At 40.7% G+C, this 12,797-nt stretch overlaps 1 protein-coding gene across 2 annotated transcripts in view; it reads left to right on the top strand.

The window, feature by feature from the left end:
- EIF5B (eukaryotic translation initiation factor 5B) overlaps positions 1 to 12,797 on the top strand; it is a 36,286-nt gene that overhangs the window by 7,540 nt on the left and 15,949 nt on the right. For both annotated transcript variants that reach the window (XM_071581952.1, XM_071581944.1), the window contains exons 2-9: positions 4,438 to 4,563; positions 4,656 to 4,743; positions 5,141 to 5,786; positions 6,266 to 6,486; positions 6,874 to 7,024; positions 8,537 to 8,632; positions 9,674 to 9,760; positions 11,136 to 11,219. In XM_071581952.1, coding sequence (XP_071438053.1) covers positions 4,438 to 4,563; positions 4,656 to 4,743; positions 5,141 to 5,786; positions 6,266 to 6,486; positions 6,874 to 7,024; positions 8,537 to 8,632; positions 9,674 to 9,760; positions 11,136 to 11,219 — 1,499 coding nt within the window. The remainder of the gene's footprint in view (positions 1 to 4,437; positions 4,564 to 4,655; positions 4,744 to 5,140; positions 5,787 to 6,265; positions 6,487 to 6,873; positions 7,025 to 8,536; positions 8,633 to 9,673; positions 9,761 to 11,135; positions 11,220 to 12,797) is intronic.

Genomic DNA, 12,797 nt, shown 5'->3' with positions numbered 1-12,797 from the left:
GAACTTCTTCCTGATATCCAACCTAAACCTGCCCTGGCAGAGCTTAAGCCCATTCCCTCTCGTCCTGCTGTTGGTTGCCTGAGAGAAGAGACCTATCCCTACCTGGCTACAACCTCCTTTCAGGTAGTTGTAGAGAGTGATAAGGTCTCCCCTGAGCCTCCTCTTCTCCAGGCTAAACAACCCCAGCTCCCTCAGCCTCTCCCCATATGACTTGTGCTCTGTCAGAAGTCACTTCTCCCCTTCCCTGCTTCATAGCTCGAGGAAGAGGCAAGAGGAGGGTCCCTGTTTCTGGGGCTGTGACTCTCATTTTTATTCTTTAAGGACTGTCAGTGGCAGTGGTGGGTTGCATAGCTAATGCTTACATGGGCACTCCTTCACTTTTTGGGATGAGGAAGGAGTGCAGTTAATTCTTTCCTGGATTTCAAACTGTCTCAGACATACGTAATTTAAATGTTTTCAGTGGCAGAAAAACAAGGTGGCTGGTTCTGCTCTAGAAGGAGAAGTTTGTGGTGTTCACATGCTTTGATAGGTCAGATGAGAAAAAGGCCAGGGCTTTGTTTCCATCTTCTGGATAGCCCTGCTGAGCCAGCAGGTGCTTGCATGTTTAATTTCATAACCCACTTAAAGAACAAGTTGGTTTTGTGGGGTCTGAACAATTAAATGATAACTTCCAAAGTGGTTTATGTCCTGTAGCAGTTCAAACCAGTTTCTCTAGAGGAACTTAAACTGGCATTCTGTCTTTCAAACAATCTTAATGCCTGTAAGTGAAAGCACCTACAAATATGCCATTCAGCAGTGGTAACTCGCAGGTGTTGGATTTAGAAATGCATCCTTATTACTGGGCTTATGACCCACATGTACAGAGGATGGGTAAGGTGCTCCAGGAAAGTAGTGATAAGGACCTGTCTAAAAGGAGTAATTTTACTTGGTCTAAAACTGCTACAAAACCAAACACATGGAAACAGCTCATTTTCAGCCTTTTTGAAGATCAAGGGCACTTTTTTTTAAGTAAAACAAAATTACTTAATGACAATGATGTTCCTGTGAAAGGGGTTAGAAGAGCTCATGTAAGTGATGAAATATCTCCAAAGCTGCCTCAGCAAAAATGAGTCCTCTGATTATGCAGGAATGTGGGCAGGGAGTTCACAGAAATGATGCAACTTTCTTGCTGTGTCGACTCCCTGACTCTTCTGCCCCTTGCTCATTAATGTTTGCAGGGGTTTTTAAGTCTGTTTTTAATTCTACTGTGTTTTCTTACATTTCAGCTTCATCTTTGCCAGCCTGCCTAAGATTTTCAGCCTAATTTGCCTTAGTGTGTTAGCTGTAAGATGAAGGCAAGCATTAGTAGTCATGTTTGTGTCAGTCAGTGCAGCGGATCAAAAAGTGCTTGCAGTCTTTGCGTCTCTGTGTAGTTTAGTTTTGGTTTCATCAGGAGAGTGTTACCCTGTTGACTTTGTTTGCAAAGTTCAAAGTTGCATATCCAGTCATTAAGGGCTTGTCTCATTTTAAACTGAATAATTCCATTTAACTTCTGCCGTTTCATTTACCTAATTTCAGTAGAGTCAAATTGATATGAACGAGACCAACTCAGCTCCTCTATATAATCCTGTTGCTCCACTCTTTCTCCTCATGAATGGATTAGTAGTTTTCCTTTGCTCTTTATCTCCCTGCTGCCTGGTCAGGATGCCACCTCTGTCACGTGTAGCTGCACGGTGCCTGTTTATAATGAAGTTTTCCCTGTGTTGGGGGATACATATCATAGAATCACAGAATTGACTGGGTTGGAAAAGACCTCCGAGATCATCAAGTCCAACCCTTGGTCCAACTGCAGTCCATTTACCAGATCTCAGTGCCACGTCCAATCTCAGTTTAAAAACCTCCAGGGATGGGGAATCCACCACCTCTCTGAGCAGTCCATTCCAATGCCTGATTACTCTCTCTGGAAAGAATTTTTTTCTAATATCCAGCTTAAATTTCCCCTGGCAGAGCTTGAGCCCGTGCCCCCTTGTCCTATTGCTGAGTGCCTGGGAGAAGAGACCAGCCCCCACCTGGCTAGAACTTTCCTTCAGGTAGTTCTAGACAGTGATGAGATCACCCCTGAGCCTCCTCTTCTCCAGGCTAAACAACCCCAGCTCCCTCAGCCTCTCCCTACAGTCCCTTCACCAGCCTTGTTGCTCTTCTCTGGACTCGCTCCAGCCCCTCAATATCCTTTCTGAACTGAGGGGCCCAGAACTGAACACAACACTCAAGGTGTGGCCTCACCAAGGCAGAGTACAGGGGAAGGATCACTGCCCTGGTCCTGCTGGCCATGCTATTTCACCCAGGCTCCTCCATTAGCTCCTACAGTAACAGGAGTTAAGCAAGTGTGCTTAATAAACTTGATGTTTTTGCATTAATTTTGCAGAATAAGTGTGAGGGCCCATGTATAGTATAGTAGTGTAGTTATTTGTAGTATAGTTAGCCTGAGATCAGGGCTTTAATTCTGGGTGTGCAGATGAATGACATTTTTATTTCAGCTGTTACCCCTGTTGTACAGCCAGTTAAACTGCTTATTAAAACAGCCCTTTAATGGCTGAAATATCTCTGCTTAGGGTGGAAATGGCCAGAAAGTTTCTCCTCAGGAAGGCGAGGAGTGATTTAGAAATGTACCACTAATCATGTCAGCACATAGGAAGTGTTACCAGGTGTATTTAAGGTGCGTGTTTTATTCTCGTGACTGGAAGTGTCTCTGGTGATACAGATGCTGTACATGAGGTGCTTGGTTGGGCTGCTTTGTACTTGCTCACTCTACACAGAAGAAAACTTAAGATCCTGGAAATGCAGATAATCAGTCTTGGCCTTTAAAAAAAGGACGTGCATCGTTGCTTGGTTGTGCTGTTGTCACACGTAAACAGTGTTTGATGACTTGCATATTTCCAATATTTGGCATAAGATGTGTTTGTGAATGTCAGCATTCACTGAAACTTGTAAAATGATTCAGCTCTTTCCTTTTGCAAAGAGAAATGCAACTGAGACTTACTGAATTTCAGAATCTACAAATGAATAATTAAATACCTGTTTTTTTTTAAAGTAAGATTCAGCTTTTGGGTTTATAAATTGGCAAGGCTGAAGCTCTGGTAGTTTAGAATTTGCTGGTGTCTTGAAACCCCTGAATTTGAAAGAACTTTATTTCCCTTATTTTCTGGTTCCAGTTTCAGGTATTTGATGGATCAGCCTTTGGCTGATTTGTCCTAACTGGGTGGTAATGATGGAGACAGTGAAATTGGGAAACAACAGTTTTCTGCCCACTATAAGAGGGAGCTAAATGAGATAATAACAGGTTGTTGATTAAATGGTTTTGGAAACTGCAAATGGTGATAAAAGTGGCATCCCAATATTTGCTACTTTAATAGACCCGTTTTGGTCTGAGTACCCAAGTTCTAAGTGTGAAGCAGAGTATGAGTGAGTCTTCTTTCTTACAGTTGTATCGTGAGTGTGATTAGCTGGTAGAACATCTGGACAAGAATTTTTGGCTTTCTTTAGGCTTGGCAGAGGTAATACTGAGGCAAGTGGTCAAAATGATTACTTGCCAATTGCATTGGTATTTTTTATGAGCTGCTTTAAAGTCTGGCTTGGGGCTGAACTCTGTTCCTGTGTGTGACTTATTTTCTTGAAAGATAATAAAATTTTCAGTCTAATGGCAAAACATAGGCATCTTTTGTTGTAAGTTGGAATCTGTAAAGAACTTCCACTTATTTGCCTGATAATAATACAGTAGTTTTTTGTTTGCTAAAGGGTGTTTGAAGGAGCAGATGAGTTCCCCTTAGCAGAATTTCCTGGCTATCCTTTGGAAAATTTCCTCTATTTAGCTTCATTTTTGCCCTTTCATTGTGGTGGCTGCTTGCTGTCAGTGACACTGATTGTGATGTGAAGGACTAAACAACTTACCTTTTGGATGAACAAGGTCAAACAGTCTAGTTACATTCTTTCAAGAAGTTATATCAAATCTAATGGCTAAGCTCTTAAAGTCAGTGTTGCAAGAACTGAACGTGTTTTGCTGTTCCACCACCCTTCGATCAGATCACGTGTGTGAGGGCTTTTTCTTTCCATCCCACTGGGTGAAATAAGGTGGTAACTGCATAGCAGTTTGTTGTATGTGTGGGTTTTTCCCTGCATTGCTTATGTTTTGTGATGGGTTTTGCATTTTGAAGCTTTTATTTGTTTTATGCAGATGGCTTCTCCTTATATCAACTTGAACTCAGTTGGTTAAAACTTGATTGTAATAATGCCAAGGTCATGGGTTCGATCCCCTGTGTGGGCCATTGACTTAAGGGTTGGACTCGATGATCCTTGTGGGTCCCTTCCAGCTCAGAATAGTCTGTGATAATTAGAGGAGGTAAAAAGATATGAGAAGAACATTTGAACTCTTGAAAACACTGGTTTTCTTCTGCATTTCAGTGGAAAAGATGACATTGATATTGATGCCCTTGCTGCTGAGATAGAGGGCGCGGGAGCTGCAAAGGATCAGGAGCCTCAGAAATCCAAAGGCAAAAAGAAAAAAGAAAAGAAGAAACAGGATTTTGAGTAAGTTCGGTTTTTTTTTTCTGTCTGTCTGATCTGACTCCATTATCCAAAACCTCAGTTCCTTAAGTACCATAACTTCTTTCTTGTTTTAGTGAGGATGATATCCTGAAGGAGCTGGAGGAACTGTCGATAGAGGCGCAAGGAGGGAAAGTTGACAGGGACCAGCCTTCTACAGGAAGGGTGAGCACTGAGGGGGAGGTGGGCTTTTTATAGGAAATAATTAAAATACGAGACCCCTCTGTCCCAGAGAAGTTGTTGTGTTGCAGTGGAGTTGGAGTTCCTGTGTGGAACGTGCACCTAACGTGGTTTTTGACTTGCACTTTGTCATTATTTCATAGTAAAGTCAGTCATGAGAGATTTCACCAGAAGCCATGTCTTCATGCTGATAATTATTCAAAGCCAATCAGAAGAAATTTTAATTGTGGGCTGAGGTATGGTACACTCAGCAGGAACAGTTATCACTTTCAGACTTCGTCTTCAACAGAAGAGCTTTTTCTTCATATACCTCAGTTCTACTTCTTAGCTCATGATGGCAAGTAATTTTTCATGGCTGATTATTGATTTTTTTAATTACCAGGTTGAAAATGATAATGAAGAAAGCTTATCAAAACAAGACAAAAAAAGGAAAGGAAAGAGTAAAAAAGCCCATCTGGAAAATGACTATGACAGTGAGGAAGTGGAAGATAAAAAATCTAAAAAAACTCAGAAAGCAAAGCAAGATGTGCTTTCGGGCAGTGATGATGATGATCATGAGGCACAGCTTAAGAAAAGCAAAGGGAAAACACAGAAGTCAAATAAAAAACATGATTTGTCAGAAGAAGATGAAGTAAACATCAAGAAAAGTAAAGAGCGTGGAGGGGGACTGTCCACAGGCGAGAGTGGTGATGAGTCAGATGATGTCTCCCAATCTAGAAAAGGACAAAAGAAAAACCAAAAGCCAAAGTCTGCTCCTGCTGCTGAAAGTGGGGATGATGAAGAAGAACCTTCATTCAAAGTGAAAACAGTGGCTCAGAAGAAGGCAGAAAAAAAAGAACGTGAAAGGAAAAAACGTGAAGAAGAAAAAGCCAAACTAAGGAAGCAGAAAGAGAAGGAAGAGTTGGAAGGTGGTAAAGAACCGGCAAAGCTGAAGGAATCTCAAAAAAAATCTGAAGAGAAGGCTTCTCCTGAAATCACAGCAATCCCTGGCCCTGGGGAAAAAGGAGAGACTCCTGCAGGAGCAGAGGGTTTGTAATGTGGTTTCTAAAACTGCAATTTTAACACTGTAGCTTTGTAAAGCCAAAGAGGTGACAGGCAGTGAGGAGAGTTTGTTGGTTTATTTTGAATCATGAAGACTAGACAGACACTTGTTAGCCTTGTCTGCCTCTCTGTTGGCTCACATGTGGCTGTGCTTACTTGCCTGTGGTTTGTTCAGGTACTTGGGAAAGCAAAAGCCAGATGGTGGATTCTCCTTACAGTGTATATTTACCGTTCTGTATTCCAAGGGTACTTTCTCACTTCCAAGTTACTCTGTTACTTTAAGACTTTAGGCCCTGACTTTGAAATTTAAGAGACAGTTTTGTTGTTTCCACTATGAAGTGTTTGTGTAGAAGCCAGTGAAAATGTTCCTTTTTTGGTGTTACTGATCATATTTGAAACATTAATTGTATTTAGAGTATTTTTTAAATTTCTGAGATTTTTGAATGTGTGCCTCTTCTTCCTGTAGCTGATGACAATGAGGGGGACAAAAAGAAAAAAGACAAGAAAAAAAAGAAAGGTGAGAAAGAAGAAAAAGAGAAGGAGAAGAAGAAGGGTCCCAGTAAAGCCACAGTTAAAGCTATGCAAGAGGCCCTGGCTAAAATGAAAGAGGAGGAGGAAAGGGCAAAACGAGAGGAGGAAGAGCGCATAAGACGACTGGAGGAACTAGAGGCGAAGCGCAAAGAGGAGGTACCGTATGTCTCATTTCAGGGGTAAATAAGGGAGAAAGGAATCTGAACCTATGTGCTTATGGTGCAGTGGGTGAATGATACTCCCAGGCACATGATGTGACTCTTGGGGATGGTTCTGTCCAGGGCTAAGGGTTGGGTTTGGTGATCCCTGTGGGTCCCTTCCAACTCAGCATATTCTGTGTTTCTGTGAACCAGTCATAGAATCACAGACTATTCTGAGTTGGAAGGGACCCACAAGGATCATCGAGTCCAACTCTTAAGTGAATGGCCCATACAGGGGATTGAACCCACCTTAATATGTTTCTCATGAACAGAACATACTATTGGGCAGCTTTTCTGCAAATCATGCTTTGAAATTTCTGCATGTTCCTTAATTGTTTTCTAGGAACGATTAGAGCAAGAGAGGAAAGAAAGAAAGAAACAGAAGGAAAAAGAGAGGAAGGAGCGTTTGAAGAAGGAGGGAAAGCTTTTAACAAAAGCTCAACGAGAAGCCAGAGCCAGAGCAGAGGCTACTCTTAAACTACTCCAAGCTCAGGGTAAGAGTAAAGTTTAAAATAATAATTAAAATTAAAAATTAACCCCCACTCAAGCTTCATATCTGTTACTACTTTGTGGCTGGTTTTATTTTTTTCCTGTCTGAAATTAGGAGGGCAAGTACTGAGTGATGCCTCCTAAAGCTGCTCTGTTGTCAAGGAAGGTAGTGTGTGCCTCCCCCTCCCTGTTGTTTTTAAGCAGGTGTTAATGTCTGTATTTTCATCTTACACTCTAAATATCCAACTTTTTAATTCATTCTACCTTCAGTTACATGTGGAACTTAGGAAAAAGTACCTAAAAGAAGTGACTTAGTCCAAAGGCCAGGAGAAGCAGATGGGCTGTGCTGCGGGTCTTGTAAGACCAGTGATCTGGACCTTGTTGAATTAATTCCCATGCTTAATTAGGCAAGTTCATTGTTTTGCCTCAAGTTAGCTAGTCCATGGGGACGATATGTGACCCTCATGGGCTTGCAGGGGTATGTAGGAGCTTTCCTGCTTTTCTGTCAAATATAGTCAGTTTCCATTGCAATAAACTAAATGCGTCCAATATATATTGTAAGTAAAATGTCCTAATTTGTTCTTGGTAACTGGTTTGTGACTGAAAAAAGAAACCAAATCACAAGTGCTGAGTATCTTTGTAATTGTAGAGAACATTGTCTGACACTTTGCTGGTAGGTGGATGTATGAATGTAGGAATCTCTGTAGCTAATAAAATGTTTGGACCTCTTAAATATACACAAAGGCCATTTCTCCTGGGTTGTTGCTGTAGTTATTAGAATCCTGTTTATGTGCACTTACAACTAAATTCTTGTGAAAACTGCAATAAAAATCACGCAGTACCTGAAGGAATTTTGAGTGTTTCAGAAGGTGCAGCAGTAATGCAAGTATTAATTTGTATTTGCAGCAAACTTCTGGTTTTGATTGAATCCCTTCATATGTGACTTGCTTTCTGGTTAGGCAAAGATGAAGCTGGTGAATTGAACTTCAATGCCTGAAATCATCAATGTTGTTAAATAAAAAAAACCAAATAAAGATCCCTTCCCAGCATGAGGCAAAAGGGAAAATAGTCGCTGTTGAACAAGTTTAAGCATTTAAAAAGTGTTGTGCTTCTGAGCTACTCGGAATTGTCTGAAACTAGGACCATTGGCAGATGGGACTTGAAGTGAATTTTCACATAGCAGACTCCAAATTGTTAAGCCTGAGATACATGTTCATGAAATCTTCTGTAGGTCTGTGATAGCTTCAAACCTGCAGTCTTAAAATCCAGTTGGATTTATTGTTTATTTTTTGATCATTGTCCCTTTCTGCTGGTTTATCTAGCTTCTTTTGGAGAGCACTGAGTAGTGTCTGAAGAACTATACTTTGCTCAACTTCTGCAGATTCAAATTCAGACTTGAAAAAACCTACTTTCCACTTTTCTATCCTCTTTCTTTCAATTTTGGAAAACATGTTCTTATTTAAACTGAAGTTTGTTTATTAATTACCTGGATTTTCTTTCTAACTTTTTTTTTGCAGGTGTTGAAGTGCCATCCAAAGACTCTGTGCCAAAGAAGAGGCCAATATACGAAGACAAAAAGAGGAAGAAGCAGCAGCAGCCAGAAAATAAAGAAGGTGTTGTTTGCATATAGGGATACTTAATAGATTAGTCACATTTCAGGAAATGTTTGTGAAGTAAATCAGCTAATCCTGAACTAATTGCACTTCAGGGTGCCTCTGAAGTTCTTTTGACACCCCTGCCCTCACATCCAAGTGCAGATGCATTAGGATCCTAAAGTGTTTTTGAAGACTGTTCACTTAATCCTTCGTTTTAATGCTCTACTTCACTGCTATTTTTTCCTACCTGGGTATTGTCTGTAGATTTTGTGAATGTTGGACACATACAGGATCTAAAGGCCTTGTATGAATGTGACATTGAGTGCTTTGTGGGGATGTGTAAGTTATATACAAAGTAGTTTAAGTAATAATGACTTATAATTAAGTCTAGGTTGATGTCCCAGAATAAAAGGGGATTGATCTTCGTTTTAGTAGTTCTTTTAAGTTGGAGACAGTTTGTTCATTTATTTTCTTGTATGTTTTCTTTCAGTTCCTGGGTGTAAGTAGTTCAGAGTAGTTCAGAGAGCTTGCATTTTTGTAAACTTAAATTTATTGCACTGGTTTAGATGTAGGTTGAATGCAGCAGTTTTTTCATTCTTGGTTCATGGCTTTCCTCTGAGAGTATTACTGTGGCTCTTCTCAAGACTAATCCTTAATTTAAAAAATTCAGATTTACTTATTATTTAGGGTTTTTTTAAATGACCTTTTTGGTTTGTTTTTTTTTTCCCATTTGACATGACTGTGTGACTACTTACCACTGGAGTAGTGTGTGTAAAGAATTGAAAATGTTGCTTATCTGAATTGTATCAACTGTAGGAGTATTTCTAATTCATTAGTATTGCTTCATTTTCTCTTGTCTTTTAAAGAAAGCGAGGATGCTTTTAATGTCAAAAGCAATAGTAATCCTCTTGACCAATAACTGACCTGTCTCATAAACCTGTTCAGCTACTTAGAAAGCTGAATGTTTTCCAAATAACCTGGAGTGGAGCTGTATGTCTAACTAAGTCGGTTTGCACTTTGGAAGAATGTAGCAACCAACTTCCTGTCCTATAATTTCAGAAAATGTGGAGGTAACTTCCCCATCTGAAGATGCTGTGGAACTGGAAGCACCAGTGAAAGAAGAGACTCCTCTTCCTGTAGAGCCAGGTTGGTATTAATGCTAATAAGCTTCAAACACTTCAGCCTGTGTGTCAGTGCTGCATGGTAGGTCTCATGCCTCACTGCATGGGGCTGAGGGGCTGTTCTTTCTTGAGGCAGTTGCTTTTTTGTTTTTTGCTTAAGGGAGGAACTGTTGGAATATTATGTAGTAAAAAAGGCATAAAGCTTCAAAATGAGTGTAAAGGTCCTGAATTCTGGGTGAGCTCCAGTGTTCGATTGGCTTAGGTGAATATCTTGAATAAGCACATTCAGTGCCTTGCAGCCTTGACTCATTGGCTTTTTACAAGGCTGTTTTGTCAGTAATGAGGTTTGGAGGAAATACGCTGCTTCTAGTACTGATAGTGCAATATTCAGTGATTGTGTTCTTTATTCCACATGTTTTGTTTTCACAAGTGCTGAATGCAGCGGATATGGGTTACCTTGTGAAACTGAGTTACCAGCCCAGCAAGTGATTGTTGCCCTCATTTTTGCCTGCACACAGTACTTGTTTTGTCAAAATTACATTGTACTAGACATTCCTCAGCAAGGAGACTCTTCAATTTTTACCCTTAAGGCAAATACTGACAGAATGTGCAGGTTCTGAGAACAAAGCTGAACGTGTGCTCTGATTCTGGCTTGACTTATCTCATGACTGCCATTCCATTGCCATAAGAAAAGGTCTCACTGGCAGAACGTGAGTTCCTAGTTAATATTGTAGCAGTGTGGAATGTACTCTTCATTTCGGAGAGCTGAAATTTTGTACCACACTGTGTGCTGCAACAAACATATATTATGTAATGCCTCTTTTGGAGAGGCTTGCAAGTCTGCATTTTTCCATTTGTCTCTTATTAAGAGCTGCTGGTCTCTTCATATATCTGACTGAATTCCTGCCGAATAAATATATTTAATGCTTCTGGAATCCACAGTATAATCATGTTGAAGCCCCTGGAGTCCTTTTATAGACAATTTGTATTTTCCCACTATTTAAAATTATACTGTAGCCCAACTTGTATTCTTGTTTCTCTTTCACTTGGTTATATGTGGCTGACTGTTAATTGGGCAGCTCCTTTCAAGGATTGTAGTTGTGGTAGAGGTTTGCATGGCAGGCATTGTGCAGGCACTGGCACAATATGCAGACAGGAACTAGATGAGTAGATTTACTGTGTCTTCCACAAAAATGTTTTGTAGGACTATACAATTTTTGGGGAGAGAATTGGAGATTGTTTCTTAAACTCTTATGGAATATGGAGATAATTTGTCGTAGAATTATGGTAACTGCAAACTTGTAAGTTGCAGCTGTCAGTATGTCAAAAGAAGGGACATCTAAAAATGTTGTGTTTCTGGACTGTTTCTTTACCTTTAATGTTGGATTTCCTAATTTCAGAAGAAAAGGAGGAAGAAGATGAAGCTGAAGATGCAGGTTTGGATGACTGGGAAGCTATGGTTAGTGATGAAGATGGAGAGAAAGGTGGGCATGTAAATACCAAATGTGTGCTTTTTCTGGGTAAGAGGTTTCTTTGGGCTGAGTCTTCTGTTTCCGTAGAAAACTATTTTATTTAGATTTTTCCTCTGCTCCATTAGATAAATTGTGAGGTAAGTGATGATAAATATATACAAGAACCTCTTCTCAAAGGCAGAGCTTTCAGAAGCTGCACAAATACTACTCAAGACAACCCTTTGAAAATATTCACTGGTCTAGAGTTACCACCTAAAATGAATTGGTTGGAATTTTTTGTTATTTTTCATGGACTAAAAATCCTCTTCTCTTAATATGTGTTTAAACCACCTCTGAGAATTTAGGGAAACCTGGTGTTGTATTTCTCTAGTAATTGTTCTGAAGCCATAGCAATTTCACTACACAAATCTGGCAATATCTAGGAGAGTACCTTTTGAGATAAGTTCTCAGAGAAGTGGGTGACTAAAATCGTGTGAAGATCAGTGGGCATGCATTATAGTCAGTTCTCTCCTACAAGGAAAGGCTGAGAGAATTCTGTTTGTTCAGCCTGTAAAAGAGAAGGGTTGTGGGTGACCTAATTGTGGCCTTCAGTACCTGAAGGAAGCCTACAAGAAAGATGGAGAGAGACTGTTTACAGGAGTGTGTAGTGATAGGACAAGGGGGAGTAGATTCAAACTGAGAATAGGTTTAGTTTAGATATTAGGAAGAAATTCTTTAATGTGAAGATAGTGAGATACTGGAACAGGTTTCTCAGAGAAGTTGAGGATGCCCCATTTCTGAAGTGTTCAAGGCCAGGTTGGACGAAGCTCTGAGCCACCCAGTCCAGTGGAAGGTATCCCCACCCAAGGCAGTGGGCTTGGAACAGGACGATCTTTAAGGTCCCTTCCAGCCCAAACCATTCTGTGGTTCTGTGATGTTTCTTTCAGAGGCAGGTGCGGAAGAAAGGAAAGAATTGCCGGAACATCCATATTCCTGTGCATATCTGCCAAGGGCCATATTCTGTCTGGGCTCAGCAGCGATGTTTGTGGGGAACTGAGGGCTGCACAAGAGTGCAGGGATAACTTCTTGGGTATTTTCTTCCAGTGGTGGAGAAATTTGTATTGCTTGAGCCATCCTGAACAGGGGGCAGTTACCAGTGCTTCCATGTGTCTGCATTGGTTCTTACATTCAAAGACTTTTCATCAAGTACTTTTACTTACTCAGGCCTGTCCTTCTGACACCTGTGCTTTCAAGGGCAGTACTTCACATACAGATGTGTACAGCAGTATGGATTGCATTTCAGCACAGGGGTGCTGGACTGTTCTGCTTTGAGTTCTGAGGGCTGCTCACTTTCTTGAATGACTGTCTCAGTCTGTGCCACTGTCTAGGGAAGGGCATAGCCCTTCTTGCTGCTTGGATTTAAAAGCTCTGCCAATGGGATCCAGAGGAGCTTTCCTGGGAATTAGATTTAGCGTACTGCTAAGCTGATGGACTTTAAGCATAGTAAGGAAACATAATTAATCTCTAAGAGCAGTGAGCCTCCTAGCAGCACTGTAAGGAGGAGAATGCATGGCTTTAAAGTGTTCCCTGTGTGGCTGGTGTTGGCTTGCC

This window comes from Pithys albifrons, chromosome 1 (assembly GCF_047495875.1).
Source record: "Pithys albifrons albifrons isolate INPA30051 chromosome 1, PitAlb_v1, whole genome shotgun sequence".
Taxonomy (NCBI): Eukaryota; Metazoa; Chordata; class Aves; order Passeriformes; family Thamnophilidae; genus Pithys; species Pithys albifrons.
This window is presented reverse-complemented; position numbering and strand designations above follow the sequence as displayed.